The sequence below is a fragment of the Penicillium oxalicum genome, chromosome IV, assembly GCF_001723175.1.
Source record: "Penicillium oxalicum strain HP7-1 chromosome IV, whole genome shotgun sequence".
In the NCBI taxonomy this organism is placed as follows: Eukaryota; Fungi; Ascomycota; class Eurotiomycetes; order Eurotiales; family Aspergillaceae; genus Penicillium; species Penicillium oxalicum.
Window position 1 is genome coordinate 377061 of NC_064653.1, and position 14916 is coordinate 391976.

A 14916-nucleotide genomic window follows, 5' to 3' on the forward strand; every position below is an offset into this window, starting at 1 on the left:
TCTAAGGTTAATGCTCGATTTCAGGCTGTTCACCTAGCCTGCCTGCTCACCTTGGCTATGGATGTGGCAGAAAGGTTGATGCTGATTCTCCTTGAGATATATATCCCAGAAGCAGTGATATCCAGACTGGCAAAATTCCAAGAATGAAATGAGAGGAATTGTGAACATCATACCAGTACATGCTTAATCCTTGATGTCAGAAACAATCTCGGAGTCAAGATCACTCAGGTGGCAGCATAAAAATGTGATCTGGAACCACTCAGGGGGTCTCCGTCCTGTAGAAGTGAACTTTATGTACCGATGCCCAGTCAAATCTATTGCACAGCAACATATTGAATGAGCCTCTCACCGATTATGAGCCCACATTTTAGAAGCAACCACGGTCGTCGATCTGGTTTTCGAAGAAGGAGACAATTCGCCGGAGTGATTCGACAACCATGCAATACGTTTGATGGCGTACCCCTCCACATACTCTCTGCCTATGCTCCACAGAGAGAGGCATCTACTTGTTCCAGCAATCGTTGGGGCCTAGAAGTGCAGGGCTCTCCACACCTCGTGTCAACTTGGCAAGAAAGACCAACCGCACAGCTCAACGTGGAACCACTAGCACTCGGCGGCGGGGCGGGCCCCATAGGGTTGGGCGAAATTCCCTGCCTACGCTTGACGGCGAGACCATCGGCCTTTAAGAGTATTCCGGTACAAGGAGAATATATGATGGTGTGATTGTGCGATACAACACTATATTCGATGCATGTACTCCGTATGGTACACCGTTTCATTGTATATAGCAAGTTGCCAGGTCACCAGTGCTCTCTAATTCCGGTGAACGACGTATTACAATGAGGATTATTATTCTAGAGAAGCACAAAGATACACATTGTTTGTCAGATTGGGACGAAGGAAACGGGACTCGTCCAATCATCTTGTTCAAATCAGGAAGTTCGTTGGTGTGATTACTGTCATGTATTGTATGCCAAGGCTGCCAAGCTTTCAAGGGGCTATAAGGTTCTGATCGGTTTGGTCCTTGGGTGACGAAAGTCTTTTTGATTAGGACAACTACCTCATTCAGTTCGGGTGATCAGAAAGACTGGAGGTTCCAGTATATCATGTTTTGTTGAATGATAACCTGAGTGCAGGTGGGCCTGTGGGTGTACTGTAGATACAATTGTCTAGATTTGGGAAAGGGGCTTGGAGTATCAACCGGGAACCGAGCGTAGTTCTCGTTCCGATCTCCCCCACTCTGGAAAATCCGTGACGGCAGAGTGATCCCGTACCGCACACGATGGGGTCTGGACTGAGAATGGCTTCGGTGTCTCTTCTCTTCCATGGGACTTGAGTTGAGTACTTGACGGGGGTCTGTTTTTTGACCACCTGAATGTTCCAAGAGATCGGAGGGCACTGCCTCAACCATGAAGCCCCTCTGCCATCTTCGGTGGACCCAGGTTTCTGTGTTCAGCCCCATCCTCAGCCTGGACAGATCATCATCTCAGGCTTCCCTCATGCAGGATGTGGTAATGGGCCGCCTGATTCGAGGGCTCTGACCCCCTCCCCCAAACGGACTAAACCAGACCCCCTTTAACGGCCGTGGGCTGGCGGTTATATGGACCGATGTGCCCGCGCCGCCAACCGCTTGTCTGTGCAGTGGGTGATGGCCTGGAAAATCTCGCCTTGTCAATAATCTCTTTCACGTCTCGGCTCAAGTCTGACCACTGACCACCTTCTTCTCGATTCAACTTTTCAACCACTCTTGATCGGATCCCCAACATTGTCTCTTCACACAGTCGCTCTGGCATGGAAGGTCAACGGTAACGCCGAGTCTCCCGTGTTCAGCCACGAAAAGGCATTTCCACTCCGCTCGGGGAGCTGTGCGCAACCATGAAGGGTAGCACGCGACAGCGGTTGAAAAACACCGCCCGCATTCTGCTCTCGCCGACATTATGGTTTGATGTATACTGGCCAGCCTCGCGCCAGTACTGGTTCTCTCTTCTCTTCATCGGTGTCATCAGCGCCAAGCTACTACGCATTTACTCTCACCTCAACTCTCTCTCCCCAAGCAAGTTCGTCATTTGGGGGCCCACCTTTTTCTACCAAGATGTCGCCTGTATCCTCATCGCGCGAGCTCTGTGCCACAATTTCCGCAGAAGGTGGCTCCGCATTATTTCTGCACCGGTGGTGGTCTTCGCCAGGTAAGAGTTGTTCGTGTCTAGCCAATTTCAAACCTCCTTTACTGGCGTACAACCCGGGGCAGACCGTTCCATGACTTCACACTGATTTCGCGACGATTCCATAGTCTCTCCATTTCCGGATTGGCCGCGGCCAATATCTCCTTCTACACACAAACAGGAGCTGAGATTCACTGGCGACAAGCGCACTCGTTCCATGGAGATGCCGCCTCCGTCAAGACCCTGTTGGCTGGACTGACGGGCATCATCGTGATGGAAGTGATTTTTGGCGCCGCGACATGGATCTCGAGTTCTTATCTTTACAATGGGGTTGGAACGGTGGCCTACATTCTGTGCGAGGCATTGCGCCTGCTCCTCCCATGCTGGAAGCCACAGTCGGCCTCCAAAAGTCCCGGTAATTATGCGCAAGTGGCCCACAGAGACTGGGATGAGGAGGATAACGACTCCGAGGCCATGTTCAACCTTGACGACCCCGCTGCCCCACGGAAGCCGACGCCGAGGAAACCTGTGCCTTTGCTTTTGCGCGTTTTCACAGCCTCGGCCGCCATCCTTGTACTCTTCTTGGGACTACTCCGCCCGTCCGATCCCGCATACTCCTTCCTTTCGCAGACGGTCTTTCTCACGCCCCTCGAAAAGCCGCCGCAGCGTGATTCGACCTTCTCCGTGGAAATTCCGTCCGACTTGCCCGGTGACTTTAGCTGGCTATACAACCACACTGCTCTCGCTTCCCCTCACCACCTCGACTGGCTGCCACCGAAGGCACTGGCCGGTTTCCGGGACTGGTACGAGAATGGCAAAGAAGGAGCGGCGCTACACTATGATCCAACACACGACCCGTTGAAGATTTCCAACCTGGATCGTGATCTCGTGAAGCCATGGCGCACGGCGCTTCAGAGTGGTGATGTGAAGATCAAGCACGTGTTCTTGCTCAAGCTGGAAAGCACCCGAGTGGATGTCTTTCCCGTCCGCAGAGAATCGTGGGTCGGCGATATCATCCGCGACTCATACGGTGGTACGATTCCAGATGTGGTCGATCAGCGACTGGCCAATCTTTCCCGCAACGCCGAGCGACTCACGGGCGTCTCAGCCGACTGGTCGCATAGCGATCACTCATGGGAGCCGCGCGGCGGAATGTACGCCACTAACGCCTACACCGGAGACACGTTTACGCTGAAGAGCATTCTGGCCTCGGTGTGTGGAATTGCGCCTTTGGTCGTTGATTTCAACAAAGAGTATCTGCACCACATCTATGAGCCATGCATGCCGCACATATTCGACGCCCTGAATGCCCTGTCCGGGACGAATGAGAGCAGCCACGTCAAAGGTGACGATTTTAAAACATGGCCCTGGCATTCCGTTTTTATGCAAAGTATCACCGATACTTATGACAATCAAGATCTTCTACTGCCTGTTTTGGGTTTCAAGGACAAAGTCACAGACACCAGAATTGAGAAAGACTCGCGCGAGAGAAAGGACGGCCACAAACCGAAAAAGTTCAACTTTTGGGGCTATCCGGAGCACGAGCTCCGACCATACTTTATCGACGCTTTGAAACACGCCGAAAAACACCACGAGCGCCTGTTCCTAACTCATCTGACGGGACAGACCCACTATCCCTGGGACATGCCTGTTGGGGACAAGATCGAGGAGCTCATGCACCACAACATCTTCAATGGTCGAAACCGGATGAATCGGTACTTGAATACACTGGGCGTGGCCGATCGGTGGATCGGAGAGGTCTTTGAGATTATCGAGGAAGCCGGAGTAGCCGATGAGACATTGGTGGTGCTCGTCGGTGACCAGTGAGTTTTCCCCATTTTTGCGTGTCTGATAGAGGCACAGCTTTGCAGTAGGGATCGCGCTCACATATTCAACAGCGGCATTTCTTTGATCGAAGACGGCGGCGTCACTCCTTATGACAACCCTCATGTGTCCAGTTTTCACGTTCCGCTAGTGTTCTCACATCCAAAACTTCCTCACATCAAGATCGACGGACGAGTCACGTCGATGCAGATTGTGCCGACGATCATGGACCTCCTAGTTGAGTCAGGATCTCTCGACAAGGACGCCACACGCGCCATCAAGGATCTTCTCCCACTGTATGAAGGTCAATCCATGATTCGCGACCTTGTTCCGGAGAAGGACGGCAAGCTGGATTGGCAATTTACCGTCATGAATACCGGTGCGACTTGGTTGGCCGTGCGATCCGCTCCCAAGCCATACCGCCTCGTGGTTCCTCTGGTGTCGGATGTTGAGTGGCGGTTCTCCGACGTGGACCAGGATCCGCACGAGCTGCACAAGCTTCAGTCGTTCACACTGCCTCCTCTTCTGAAAGAGGTTGAAGACGCCCATGGTGAAGAGGCCCTGAAATGGGTGATTGAAGCTGCGCATGTCACACGATGGTGGGTCAGTGAGAACTGGCGTCGTTACGAATACCAGCCCGAAGCATGATCATTTTGTCTTTGGCCGTGATTTAATCTAGCGTTGTTTTGGGTAAATAGAGACGGTTCCAGTCACTGTCGATTCATCACGCACCCCGGGGTGTGTGATGAATCAGGGCTTCAATGGCGTCATTTGAATAACATTGTCTTTTTTTTTTTCTTATTTCTTTCCAAAACAGGGCTGCATCCCATCACTTTGGAGGTTCCAATCAAATCTTAGATAATCCTTGCCATAGTATCACCTTCACCTAGAGATCAACACAGGCTGCGGACGGGACCCTGCCCGTCAACTATCTGTAGATGGCGGCTATTACACTTTCAATTGTAAGGATCCTCGCCTTTTCCCGCCGCTCAACGTTGGAGCATCGCAACAAATACTCATCATCTCCGCAACCACCTTCATTGACAATAGAGTCCACAGAAAAAGGGAAGAACTCACGCTCTATTGCTTCACACAGAGGATCTCCGCACTCGGGATCGAGATCCACGCATCTGAATCCTGGCCCCAGTCTTTCCAAGCCTGTGAAATGGCCGCCAGATCCTCCTGCGTGGCGATTCCATGATCCAGCGCCGTCGTGGCAAACGACGACGACACAGTTCGCTCCACCCACGTCTCACTCCACCACTTCACCTCCTCTCGCGTGGCATAACACCACATGGTACAACTACATCGAACATCCGCCAACCCAGCGCGTTTCGCCCACACATGCAGCGTCCGCCCAGCATTCGGCTCTCCCCCATTCCGTCTCGCCACTCGATCATACGTCTCCTGCCAACGCTTCAACCCTGGCAGTTCAGGATACCAGACAAAAACCCCATAATCAGACTCCCTGGCCGCGACGATCCCGCCCTTTCTCGTCACCCGCTTCATCTCCGCCAGCATGCCTACCGGATCGCCCACATGCTGAAGCACCTGATGGCAAAAGACCACGTCAAAGGTCTCATCGTCAAAGTCGAGTGCATTGGCATCCCCTTCGACAAAGTCGATGTTGGAAAGGCCTTGCTTCGCGGCGTTGGCGCGCGCTTGCACGAGCACGCTCCCGGCTCGCTCGAGTCCCGTGATATGGCCCTCGGGTACGTAGGAGGCTAGATCCACGGTGATTGTACCGGGACCGCAACCTACGTCGAGGATCTTCATGGTGGGCTTGAGATGGGGCAGGAGGAAAGCGAGGGAGTTTTGGGCGGTGCGCCAGCTGTGGGAGCGGACGACCGAGGCGTGGTGCCCGTGGGTATAGGTGGCGGACTCGGATTTGGAGCTGGACATCTTCTGAGGGGAGGAGAAGGAGGATTGTAAATTTTATGAGACTTTGGGTGAAATGATGTTACGAAAGATATTGCCAGTTGGTTTTAGTTATCTGGCTGTTCTTGTTCTTTTTTTTCTCTTTCTATCAGATGAAATGAGGCTGGGCTTATATACAACTGCGTCAAGGGCACCAGGCAGATTTGGAGGTTCGTTGATATGCAAAGTGGACGGCCGATATCGGATTCCGGTTATAGAGAGGGGGATGCGCGCGTCAGCATTGACAGCCCTCCAACTAAAGTCTCAAGCAACCGATGACCGAGAACAAGTACGATTGCCACGAAGAAGCAAGGGTCTTGATTCGATCCTCAGGAGCCCAGATTGACGGCACAATTTCGTTCACGACAGGGTATGATATCCTTCAAGTCACTCCGATGTCGGATCAACATCTGGATCCAACCTTAGGTAGCCCTAGTACTCCGTGGGTTCATCGACCTCAAGCAGGGCTGGATACCTGCACCTATTGGGAGTTCCGTGGCTATGCGCTTCCAACTCCCGACACTATCCATTTCACCTTACCGTGGTGTCCGATCTAGATGCATCAGCAGCTACAAATACTTCTCTGCTTATTTCTGACACTTGATTCTCACAATAACTTCTGGTCCCTATTTTTTTTTCTCTCGCAAAGTCAAGTAGGTGAAGAATCATTTGGAAATTACGATTACAAATTAATACATAGTTCAGGACCACAGAGCCCATCAGCTCACCAGCACCCCTTGACCACTGCCAATGTCACCAAACCCGCTCAGAAACCGCATGAGGTTTACCCGGTGAAATTTCCTCATTGAGGATCATCTGGCAAGACTTAATACTGATTATTAAATCCCCATACAAGAATCCTCAATGCAAAGGTAGCTGGTGATCTCGTGTCCCGAGACCAGGAATGATAGCCTCATTTTCATGAATGTGTGGGCAAAAGTTGACAAGTCGTGGCGTATGAATCAACTTCCCCCCCAAAAGTGAAATTCCAAAATCCTCCCCCAAGAGCCCCAGATTAGACCCCCCGACGCATGATTGGAGTCGGGTAGCCCTTTTGCGCCATGGTTCTCAAAGTACTCGGAGTCGCAGCGGGGGCCTTTGCGGTACCGATGCAGACGTAGTATCCCTGCCAGAGATTGGAGCAGTCGTTACCCACAGACGGATTCCAAGTGTAAAAGTCCGAGAGAGAGACTCCCTCCGCTGCGGAGATGGAGTAGCAGTTATCTCCCGCTTTCACCATGTAGTAGTGGTCGCACTGGTTGGAAATGCCATTTTGCAACGGGCTTGGCGGCGAAGCAGCTACAGGAGTGCTGCTCGGTGCAATGGCCGCCGCCAGAGGCGTAGGGACCGTGAGCGAAGGTACTGGATCGACGATCACTTCGGGAGTGGTTTGAGTGATGACTCCGGTGCAGACGTAGTATCCTAGCCAGAGACTCGCGCAGCCAGGGCCCACGTTGGGATTCCACTTGACGAAATCGGCCATGTCGATGTGAGCTTCGGCGGCGATACTTTGGCAAGAATCCCCGGAGACGACGGCGTGGTAGGAGTTGCATCCGCTGATCACGCCGGGCTCGATGGGACTAGGAGAATGATTGTCCTCGGTGGAGGGAATAGCTGCGGAGTTGGAGGCATTGGTGGTTGCGTTGGCGGCGGACGGCGACGGGGGGTTCTCAACTGCGTTGGCAGTCAAGTTGGTAGCTGGAGACGAGGCCCCGGTGCCTTTGGGTGCATTTGCGTCTGCATCTGTTGCTGGGGATGCAGCCGTCGTAGTGTCCGCGAGACTGGTCGGGGAGATTCCATAGTTGACTTGGACACAGTAGTCGTATCCGGACACGAGAGCGCATGTCCCATCTGACTGGATCACGAAGGGGTTCTGGTGGGTGGATTTCAGCGTTGATGAGCAATTGGATCTCCTGGACGGTTTTCATTTGATGAACATACCCAGGCTGTGAATTGATCGGCTGTCAGTGACTTTGATGCTTCAATACTTGCACACGTCGATCCTGGACTGGGGGATACCCAAGCAGAGCACTCTGTCGTGGTATCCGGATGGGCTGTGCCTCGAGGAGGAGGCACCAGGAATCCAGTGACCACCTGCATGGGCGCAAGTAAGAACAATGTGTAGCGATGGACAGGCATCGTGAACTCAACCACTTCTTGCAGAGATGATGGGAGAATGACGACGCATGCTATGAAAAAACTAGAAAGGAAAGACAAAAACTTAAAAACAGCTGCCACGGCGGGAGAGTGGAGATAATTAATAGCTTTTTACAAGCCTTTGCCAAATCACACATGTTTTCCTCATTTGTTGATTTCCATTTCTCTATTGAGTCAGAGAAAATGCCAGAGCGACAAGTCGTGCGCGGTCTTCATTGCTCGCGTCCCGCGGGCCTGAATTCCAATCAAGGGGGAGGAGACTGGTATCCGCAGTGGTCGTTTTGCGAGCCAGCATTTTTTCGCGTGGCATTCCTCAACTTGAGAGCCAATTATCCGTTGAGCTTGCATGAGGTCCTTGAGCTGGCCGGCACCTTTCCAAAGAGTTCAATCCAGGGCTCGCCGGTTGTCAGTCCAGGATGTCTCTTGAGGAAAGAAAATAACCTCTGCGCGGCTCACTTTTTGAAGTGAGCGTCGGTCCTGCTTTCTCACGTGAACAATACACGGCAGTCTAGACAAGAGTTCACATGAGCTTTGAACTCCGGCTTGAATATCTAGACTCGACACTGTGGAAGGGAGATGCATGTACTGGAGATGCCGGACGCTGGGCAAAGCTTGTGTTGACTAGAGTGGAGTCTCGAGATTCTCCTCTACACCGTTTATAGTTTGCTTCGCGGCGAAAGACTTCTTCAAAATCAGGATAAAGACAAAGTCAATCGGTGATTATTGCTTGCCTTGCATCTATCGAGTAGCGATTCGCAAAGATACTGTTTACTACATCCGGCAACTGCCAGTGGCGGCCACCGAGGCGCCGATTGACTTTCGGAGAATTCTTTTGGTCTGGTTAGAAATGATTAAATCCTGAAACTGCCCGTGGACGCTGCTACTTTTCTGAATGAGGTTGCTTTGTCAGAAGGGTAAATACCAAAGCGCGGCGTGCCGGTTAAAGTCTATCGTCTAAGGTATGGATGGTCGTAGATATCAATGAAGATCCGCGTATGGACTCGTGCCTTCGTGGAAACGACACCCGCCTTTGTGTTATACGACAAGCAGCGTGGAATATCCATATTCTGAGGCATTTTTTTCTTAACAAAAAGCTTCCAACATTGAATATGCCCGGATCAATTCCAAACTCTGTGCAGCTTGACGCATACGGATACTATCGCAAGAAAGCTAAAAGGGACTGCGCCGAATGAAACAAAACAACAACATTGGCGTCAGTACTATTCGGGTGTTCAGGCTCTCTATTCGCTCCAGATGCCACAGCAAGCGATTCTCTCCACTCTCCAAGTGAATCTGCTCTCACATTATTGGAAGTCGGGTTGAAAGAAGCTTTTAAGCAGCTGAAGATTGTATGGTGTAGTTTTGTCACCTGACTGTCTTCTAGCTCGCGTTCTACTTCTACCATATCGATGGAAATTCTCCTTCGGTAAATCGGGCCAGTCGTTCGGGGGTAAACTGGAAGCACTTGGGCAGCCCAGTGTCACTCCACTTCCCCCCGAGAATCAGCTTCACAAGCCCTGGGGCACAAGTAAAGATTCGCGCCATTCCTATCGGGGAGACCGTTAGCCCGCGCGTTGATGAACTGGCGTTTGAATGGAGATTCAGTCTTCTTACCGTGACCGTTGAAGCCCGCACAGATGAATTGGCCGGGCAACGATTCGATGGCCCCGACAAAGGGAACCGAATCGGTGGTCATACCAATGATCCCCGTCCATGCGTGGTCGAAACCTTCACCATGCACATCGCCCATCCCCTGTGATGGGTCCGGAAAGATTTCATTGAAGCTGCTGAGCGCATCCCCCTTAATTTCCGCATTGAAATGTGAATCGTCGATGCTGTAGCGACTTGCCAACGTCTCGGCACTGAGCGTCGGATTGGAGCGGGAGACCCCCCAGATGAGTGTGCCATCCCCGCGACGTTGGATCAATGAGTAGAAATGATGAAGGCTGTATCGCAGAGAAAAGGTCTGCTCCAGGGTATTCCTTCCTGCGAATGCTGGTGGAGGGATGAGCGAGTGGGCCTGAGCGCGGTTGGGACGAAGATAGGGCTCCAGCTGAGGCAACAGCAGAGCCGCGTGGGCGTTGGTGCAGTGAATGACCTTTTCTGCACGGATCATGCCTCGTGGTGTATGACAGTCCCACGTCGCCAACTCCTTCGACTGAACAATCTCGGTGGCGGGACAGAAAGTGAACAGCCTCACGCCTCGATCGATGACCGATTCCAGTAAGAAGTGCGCCAGTTTAGCTGGGTGACTGGACCCGGCCGGCCACTCGTAAGCTGCAATGGCGTCGGGGATTCTGGTCTTCGCCCGCGCTTCTGCACCTTCATAGAAACGGATGTGCGATACATCACCACCAGCCGCTCGAAATTGTTCAAAACTTTCTGCTTCGTACTTCGCGAATTCAGGAGTCATACACACATCGAATGTCGAGGTCAAATGAAAGTCGCAGGGAACGTGATATTTCGCCACAAACTCATCGACTTTTTCCAGCACCCGACGCTCGTCGGAGATGATGCCGAGGGCCTGTGCAGGACCATGAAGTTTCGCGTAGGCGCTGAAACCACGAAATGCGTCTGACCAAATGACTCAAACGTTAGAACACAAGTCTTCCATGAGTCCACATTGCTTTCTGGTTAGTTTCCTAGAGTCAACCAACAAGCAAACCTACCCGGTCGCACGTGGCCCGCATTTCGCGAACTGGCACCACTGGCGGCTTCGCGAGCCTCGAGGATGACAATCTTCTCTGCAGAAACTCCCGCTTCCAGGAGCTCAAAGGCTGTCAACCCCCCCGATATCCCCGATCCGATGATCACATACTGCGAGTCGGCGGGTACAGGATCCATACACTGAGCTCGAAGATGAGGAAATGCACGGGTGGTCCGTTGCCAATAGCTCAGGCAAGGGGTCTTGTTTGGCAGATTTCTGCTGGATCCGTTGTCGGGATCGATCATGATCTGTGATCGTGACGGCAGTATCTTGTATTGGGAAGAGGGAGAATAGTCCTGGGCTCAATGCAGCTACTTGATGCTGCCTTTTGCATATGGATAGGCTGTTTGGAGAGCTTGTGAAAATCGACCCTCCGTGATCATCTGGAGAGTCGTGGCCACGCTTGGTGTAGTGGACACACTTGAATTGATAATCGGCTTTCTGTCCGTACAATTTCCCTATCAGCCGACTGCTCCATCAAGCTTTGGGTAAAACCCAACTGCTGGTCCATGTGGTTCTTCGTCCGTGATCCAGTTCTGGGGATGCATACTATCGGTCTACTGGATCGTATCAGCAACCGGGACCTCCAGGTTACTCCAATTCTGTATTTCAGCCAGTCGCATGCCCTCGACCGAAATCGGAAAATGCCGACAATCCACAAGTGGAGCGCTGGATCAGATAAGTCCCTTCAATTGTTGGTGGACCGTCAGAACAGAACATGTCTACGGGGCGACCACAGTATACTCCTGCTTCTGTAGCAACGTTTTTGTTGTTTGTACACAACGAGACGAAGCGTTGGGTTTCGCCTTTCTCAACGCGTCGAGTCACCTGGGACGGGCGACTCGACGCTCGTTCGGAATGTCTGGCGCCTGAACAGGTGACTTGACCCCGCCTCCAACCGTCAAGTGAGCGTCTCCAAGTCAACACCCACTTTGGTAAGAGATCCTCCCATGAATCTTCTAGCTTGTCCACTCTGGTCTACGCCACCTGCTTTGATCTTGGTCGCTTCCAAGCGCGCCGGCTCTCTTGGCAGCCGGCAGACGTCCGCCACGGAACGAATCTCACGACGAGAACCCGCAGAGGCGTTGAGATTTGGTAGAACCATTTGGAGTAACGCTATCGGACCTTCTACGGGACAGCCCATTCAGGAAAAATTGGGACGAGGTCGATCTGAACTGACTCATCTTGCTGAACATTGAAGGCTTGTCTCGGACAGGATCTCGGACCTTTGCCGAGTGCTGTCCTCCCAATTTTTCTCCAAGGGCTTTTGATTGGCAGCCACCCCCTAAACAGTTCTTATCACAAGACACCAACTCAGAGCTTCGGAGTCCTACAGTCCCTCCCCCCGCGCGGTCCTTGTGGTGATCCGATCCACACTCCGGTGTGGGGGCCAGTGTACTGTTACCTGCCCCATATGGGCATGCGGATGTGCATGTCGATGCGGCACGAGGAGCCAACGTGAGCTTATCAGCACGGTGACCGCTCTTCGGTGTGTCGCATTTAAGAACTCGAGGCAAAGACCACCCCTGCGCGAGCTGTATTGTCTTTCCGTTCTTTTTGTTCTGCGGATCGTGTAAAGCTGCCCGCACATGATGTTGGGCCTGTCGAAAGTCTTCCGGCGAGGCGACTCGGTGGACGAGTACGTCCGAAGCGCAGATGAGCGGGCGCTTGTCCGCCGTCTGGACATGTTCTTGTTGACTTTTGGTTGTCTCTCTCAAGGTAGGCGAAAGAAAGACCTTCGAAAAGAAAAGTCTCCCTTGCAGCACCGTGATCAGCCGTCTAACGCAGCTCCTCAGTAATTAAATATTTGGACCAGCAAAACATCAATAATGCGTATGTCTCTGGCATGAAAGAGGACCTGAACCTCCGTGGCAATGAATTGAACCTGTATGTTTGTGCCTCAACTTGAATCGTTGAAGGCTCCGAATCTGGCGGCGCTATACTCACAATCGTCAGGTTCACCACCTATTTTAATGTTGCATACTGCATAATGCTCATCCCTTCCCAAGTCATCTTGACCTATGTGCGACCAAGCTTCTGGCTACCGGGACTGGAAATTGCCTGGGGTGTCTTGACCGGGTTAATTGCCATGACCACCAGTGCAAAACAAGTCTACATCATTCGTGTATTCTTGGGTCTCTGTGAAAGCAGTGCGTGGCCCGGCATGATGACTTTGTTGAGTGAGTGTTTCACATGAGCCGACCACCCGTCCAATCTTCGCATCTGGTGAGATTTGCTGACCCGGTGATTTCAGTGTATTGGTATACCCCGACAGAGCTAGCAAAGCGCATGGGATTTTATCACTCGTGTCAGGCTGTAGGGCAGATGATGTCTGGGGCCATGCAAGCAGCCATCTCGGAGACGCTGAATGGCCATCGAGGACTAGCAGGGTGGCGATGGCTGTTTGTGATCAATGCCATCATCACCGTCATTTGGGGATTCGCAGGGTTCTTTATGATCCCGGACCTTCCCAATAAACCAAACCCTCGTGCATTCTGGTTCCGCAAAATCCACGCCGAGCTCTCGATGGAGCGCCTGGCTCGTCACGGTCGAGCCGAGCCCAAGAAGATGACCTGGGCTGGTGTGAAACGAACCTTTTCCGGCTGGGTGGTCTACTTCATCGCCATTCTCTATATCGCCACCGTGCTGGGTACCTATGGCTATGTGTACTTTTCTCTGTTCCTCAAGTCATTACAGAAGCCCGACGGGACACCGAGATGGTCAGTGTCAGAAGTGAACGCGATTCCCATCGGTGGTTCGGCTATCAACGTCGTCTTTGTGTGGATCTGGGCACTGCTGTCAGATTATCTACGAACCCGCTGGACGTTGATTGTGGCCCAAGGAATCATCGGCATCGTTCCCTGCATTATTATGAGTATCTGGACATCACACCCGACCGCAGTACCAATCTCGGCTGCCTATGCCTCATACTTCATCTCCTACATTTGCTTGGGTACTGCCCCACTCATCTTTGCATGGCTTTCTGATCTGATCCCTCAAGATCCGAGGCCCGTACGTTGGTCGTTGGTGTCTCCGTCGCTGTTTACTACTCCATCTCCGCCTGGTCGCAAGTTCTGGTCTGGCCAGCATCGCAGGCGCCCTACTACCGATATGGCTGGCAATCCGCGTTGGCGCTGTTGGTACTTGTCATTATCATGACCTGTGCACTGCGCTACATTGATGTTCGATATCTCTTACCCAAGCGCGAGGAATTCCAGGAGACGTTGGAGGAAACGGTTGCCGGCAGAAAAGACAGTGTCACAGGGTCCGTAGAAGGCGAAGGGTCTTCGGGGCCAAGTGCAAAGCCCAGTGTGAAAACTACGCCCAGAGCTACGATTGACGAGGTATAGCGCTGTGTATAGATCTGAACCATGTAATCTCTAGCCATCTTGAAAATAGTTACATTCATCTACAAGGGTCATGTCTAGGTGTGAGGATTTTGATTTCCCTCAACTGTTCAAGTCGAGGATTGAATCGCCCTATCAAGAGACAATCAGCCACCGGTACAATTTCGATCGAGCCATTATCAATATCTCGGCTCATCCCAAATAAGTCCAGCAAGTCTTCTCAAGAGCGCTTCGTCAAAACCCACATCCGTCTCTTTTGGGGTGCTTGGTCCGCGCAGAAACACTGTCAAAATCAATAAGCAAGGGCTCACCCCGAACATGGACATTATCATCGCCAGATTTGCGCATAATTACGCTCTGACAGCGTCTGATTCTACCACCGACGAGCTCCCACATCTCGAAGATAAGAATAGGTGACCTACGACCAATCTGGATCGTGACAACATCTTCATATCACTATAAGATTCATAAAGCCAGAAACGAGCATCGGAAAATGAATTTTGATAACGACTCCGAAAAGCCCCGTGTCCACCACAAAAGAAGGCTATCGATTCGTCCGATATCAAGGGAGTCCCTTCGGTAAGAACTAGGCATCAGGCTGCTTTGCAGGACTATTTTCTGCTCAAAATTTGCAGATCCAAAGATTCAAAGATGTTCATCAAGACCCATTGGAATGAGACGATCTTAGAAGAGGTCTTCAAATCCCCGCACCGCAGTTTGATAAGCGCGTAAAACTCCCACTCTGACGAAATGGAATAAGTTGTTGAGAAGAGGCATACGAGCTCCAGCAACGCCGAAATAT

General features: G+C 51.9%; 5 protein-coding genes across 5 annotated transcripts; 2 read left to right on the forward strand and 3 right to left on the reverse strand.

Moving 5' to 3' along the window:
• Positions 1–1875: 1875 nt before the first annotated feature.
• POX_d04915 (uncharacterized protein) lies at positions 1876–4634 on the forward strand (the record flags this gene model as incomplete). The annotated part of the gene is made up of 3 exons (XM_050113773.1): positions 1876–2186; positions 2249–3985; positions 4061–4634. The coding sequence occupies 3 exons, from the start codon at positions 1876–1878 to the stop codon at positions 4632–4634; spliced, it is 2622 nt and encodes an 873-aa protein (XP_049968724.1).
• A 432-nt stretch (positions 4635–5066) lies between these two features.
• Positions 5067–5888, reverse strand: POX_d04916 (uncharacterized protein; the record flags this gene model as incomplete). The annotated part of the gene is made up of 1 exon (XM_050113774.1): positions 5067–5888. The coding sequence occupies one exon, from the start codon at positions 5886–5888 to the stop codon at positions 5067–5069; it is 822 nt and encodes a 273-aa protein (XP_049968725.1).
• Positions 5889–6918: 1030 nt separating this feature from the next.
• Positions 6919–8042, reverse strand: POX_d04917 (uncharacterized protein; the record flags this gene model as incomplete). The annotated part of the gene is made up of 2 exons (XM_050113775.1): positions 6919–7776; positions 7845–8042. The coding sequence occupies 2 exons, from the start codon at positions 8040–8042 to the stop codon at positions 6919–6921; spliced, it is 1056 nt and encodes a 351-aa protein (XP_049968726.1).
• Positions 8043–9458: 1416 nt separating this feature from the next.
• POX_d04918 (uncharacterized protein) lies at positions 9459–11012 on the reverse strand (the record flags this gene model as incomplete). Its single annotated transcript, XM_050113776.1, has 3 exons — positions 9459–9607; positions 9675–10634; positions 10730–11012. The coding sequence occupies 3 exons, from the start codon at positions 11010–11012 to the stop codon at positions 9459–9461; spliced, it is 1392 nt and encodes a 463-aa protein (XP_049968727.1).
• A 1347-nt stretch (positions 11013–12359) lies between these two features.
• Positions 12360–14117, forward strand: POX_d04919 (uncharacterized protein; the record flags this gene model as incomplete). Its single annotated transcript, XM_050113777.1, has 5 exons — positions 12360–12486; positions 12564–12654; positions 12724–12947; positions 13022–13779; positions 13863–14117. 5 exons carry the CDS (start codon positions 12360–12362, stop codon positions 14115–14117), a joined length of 1455 nt encoding a protein of 484 aa, XP_049968728.1.
• Positions 14118–14916: the final 799 nt, after the last annotated feature.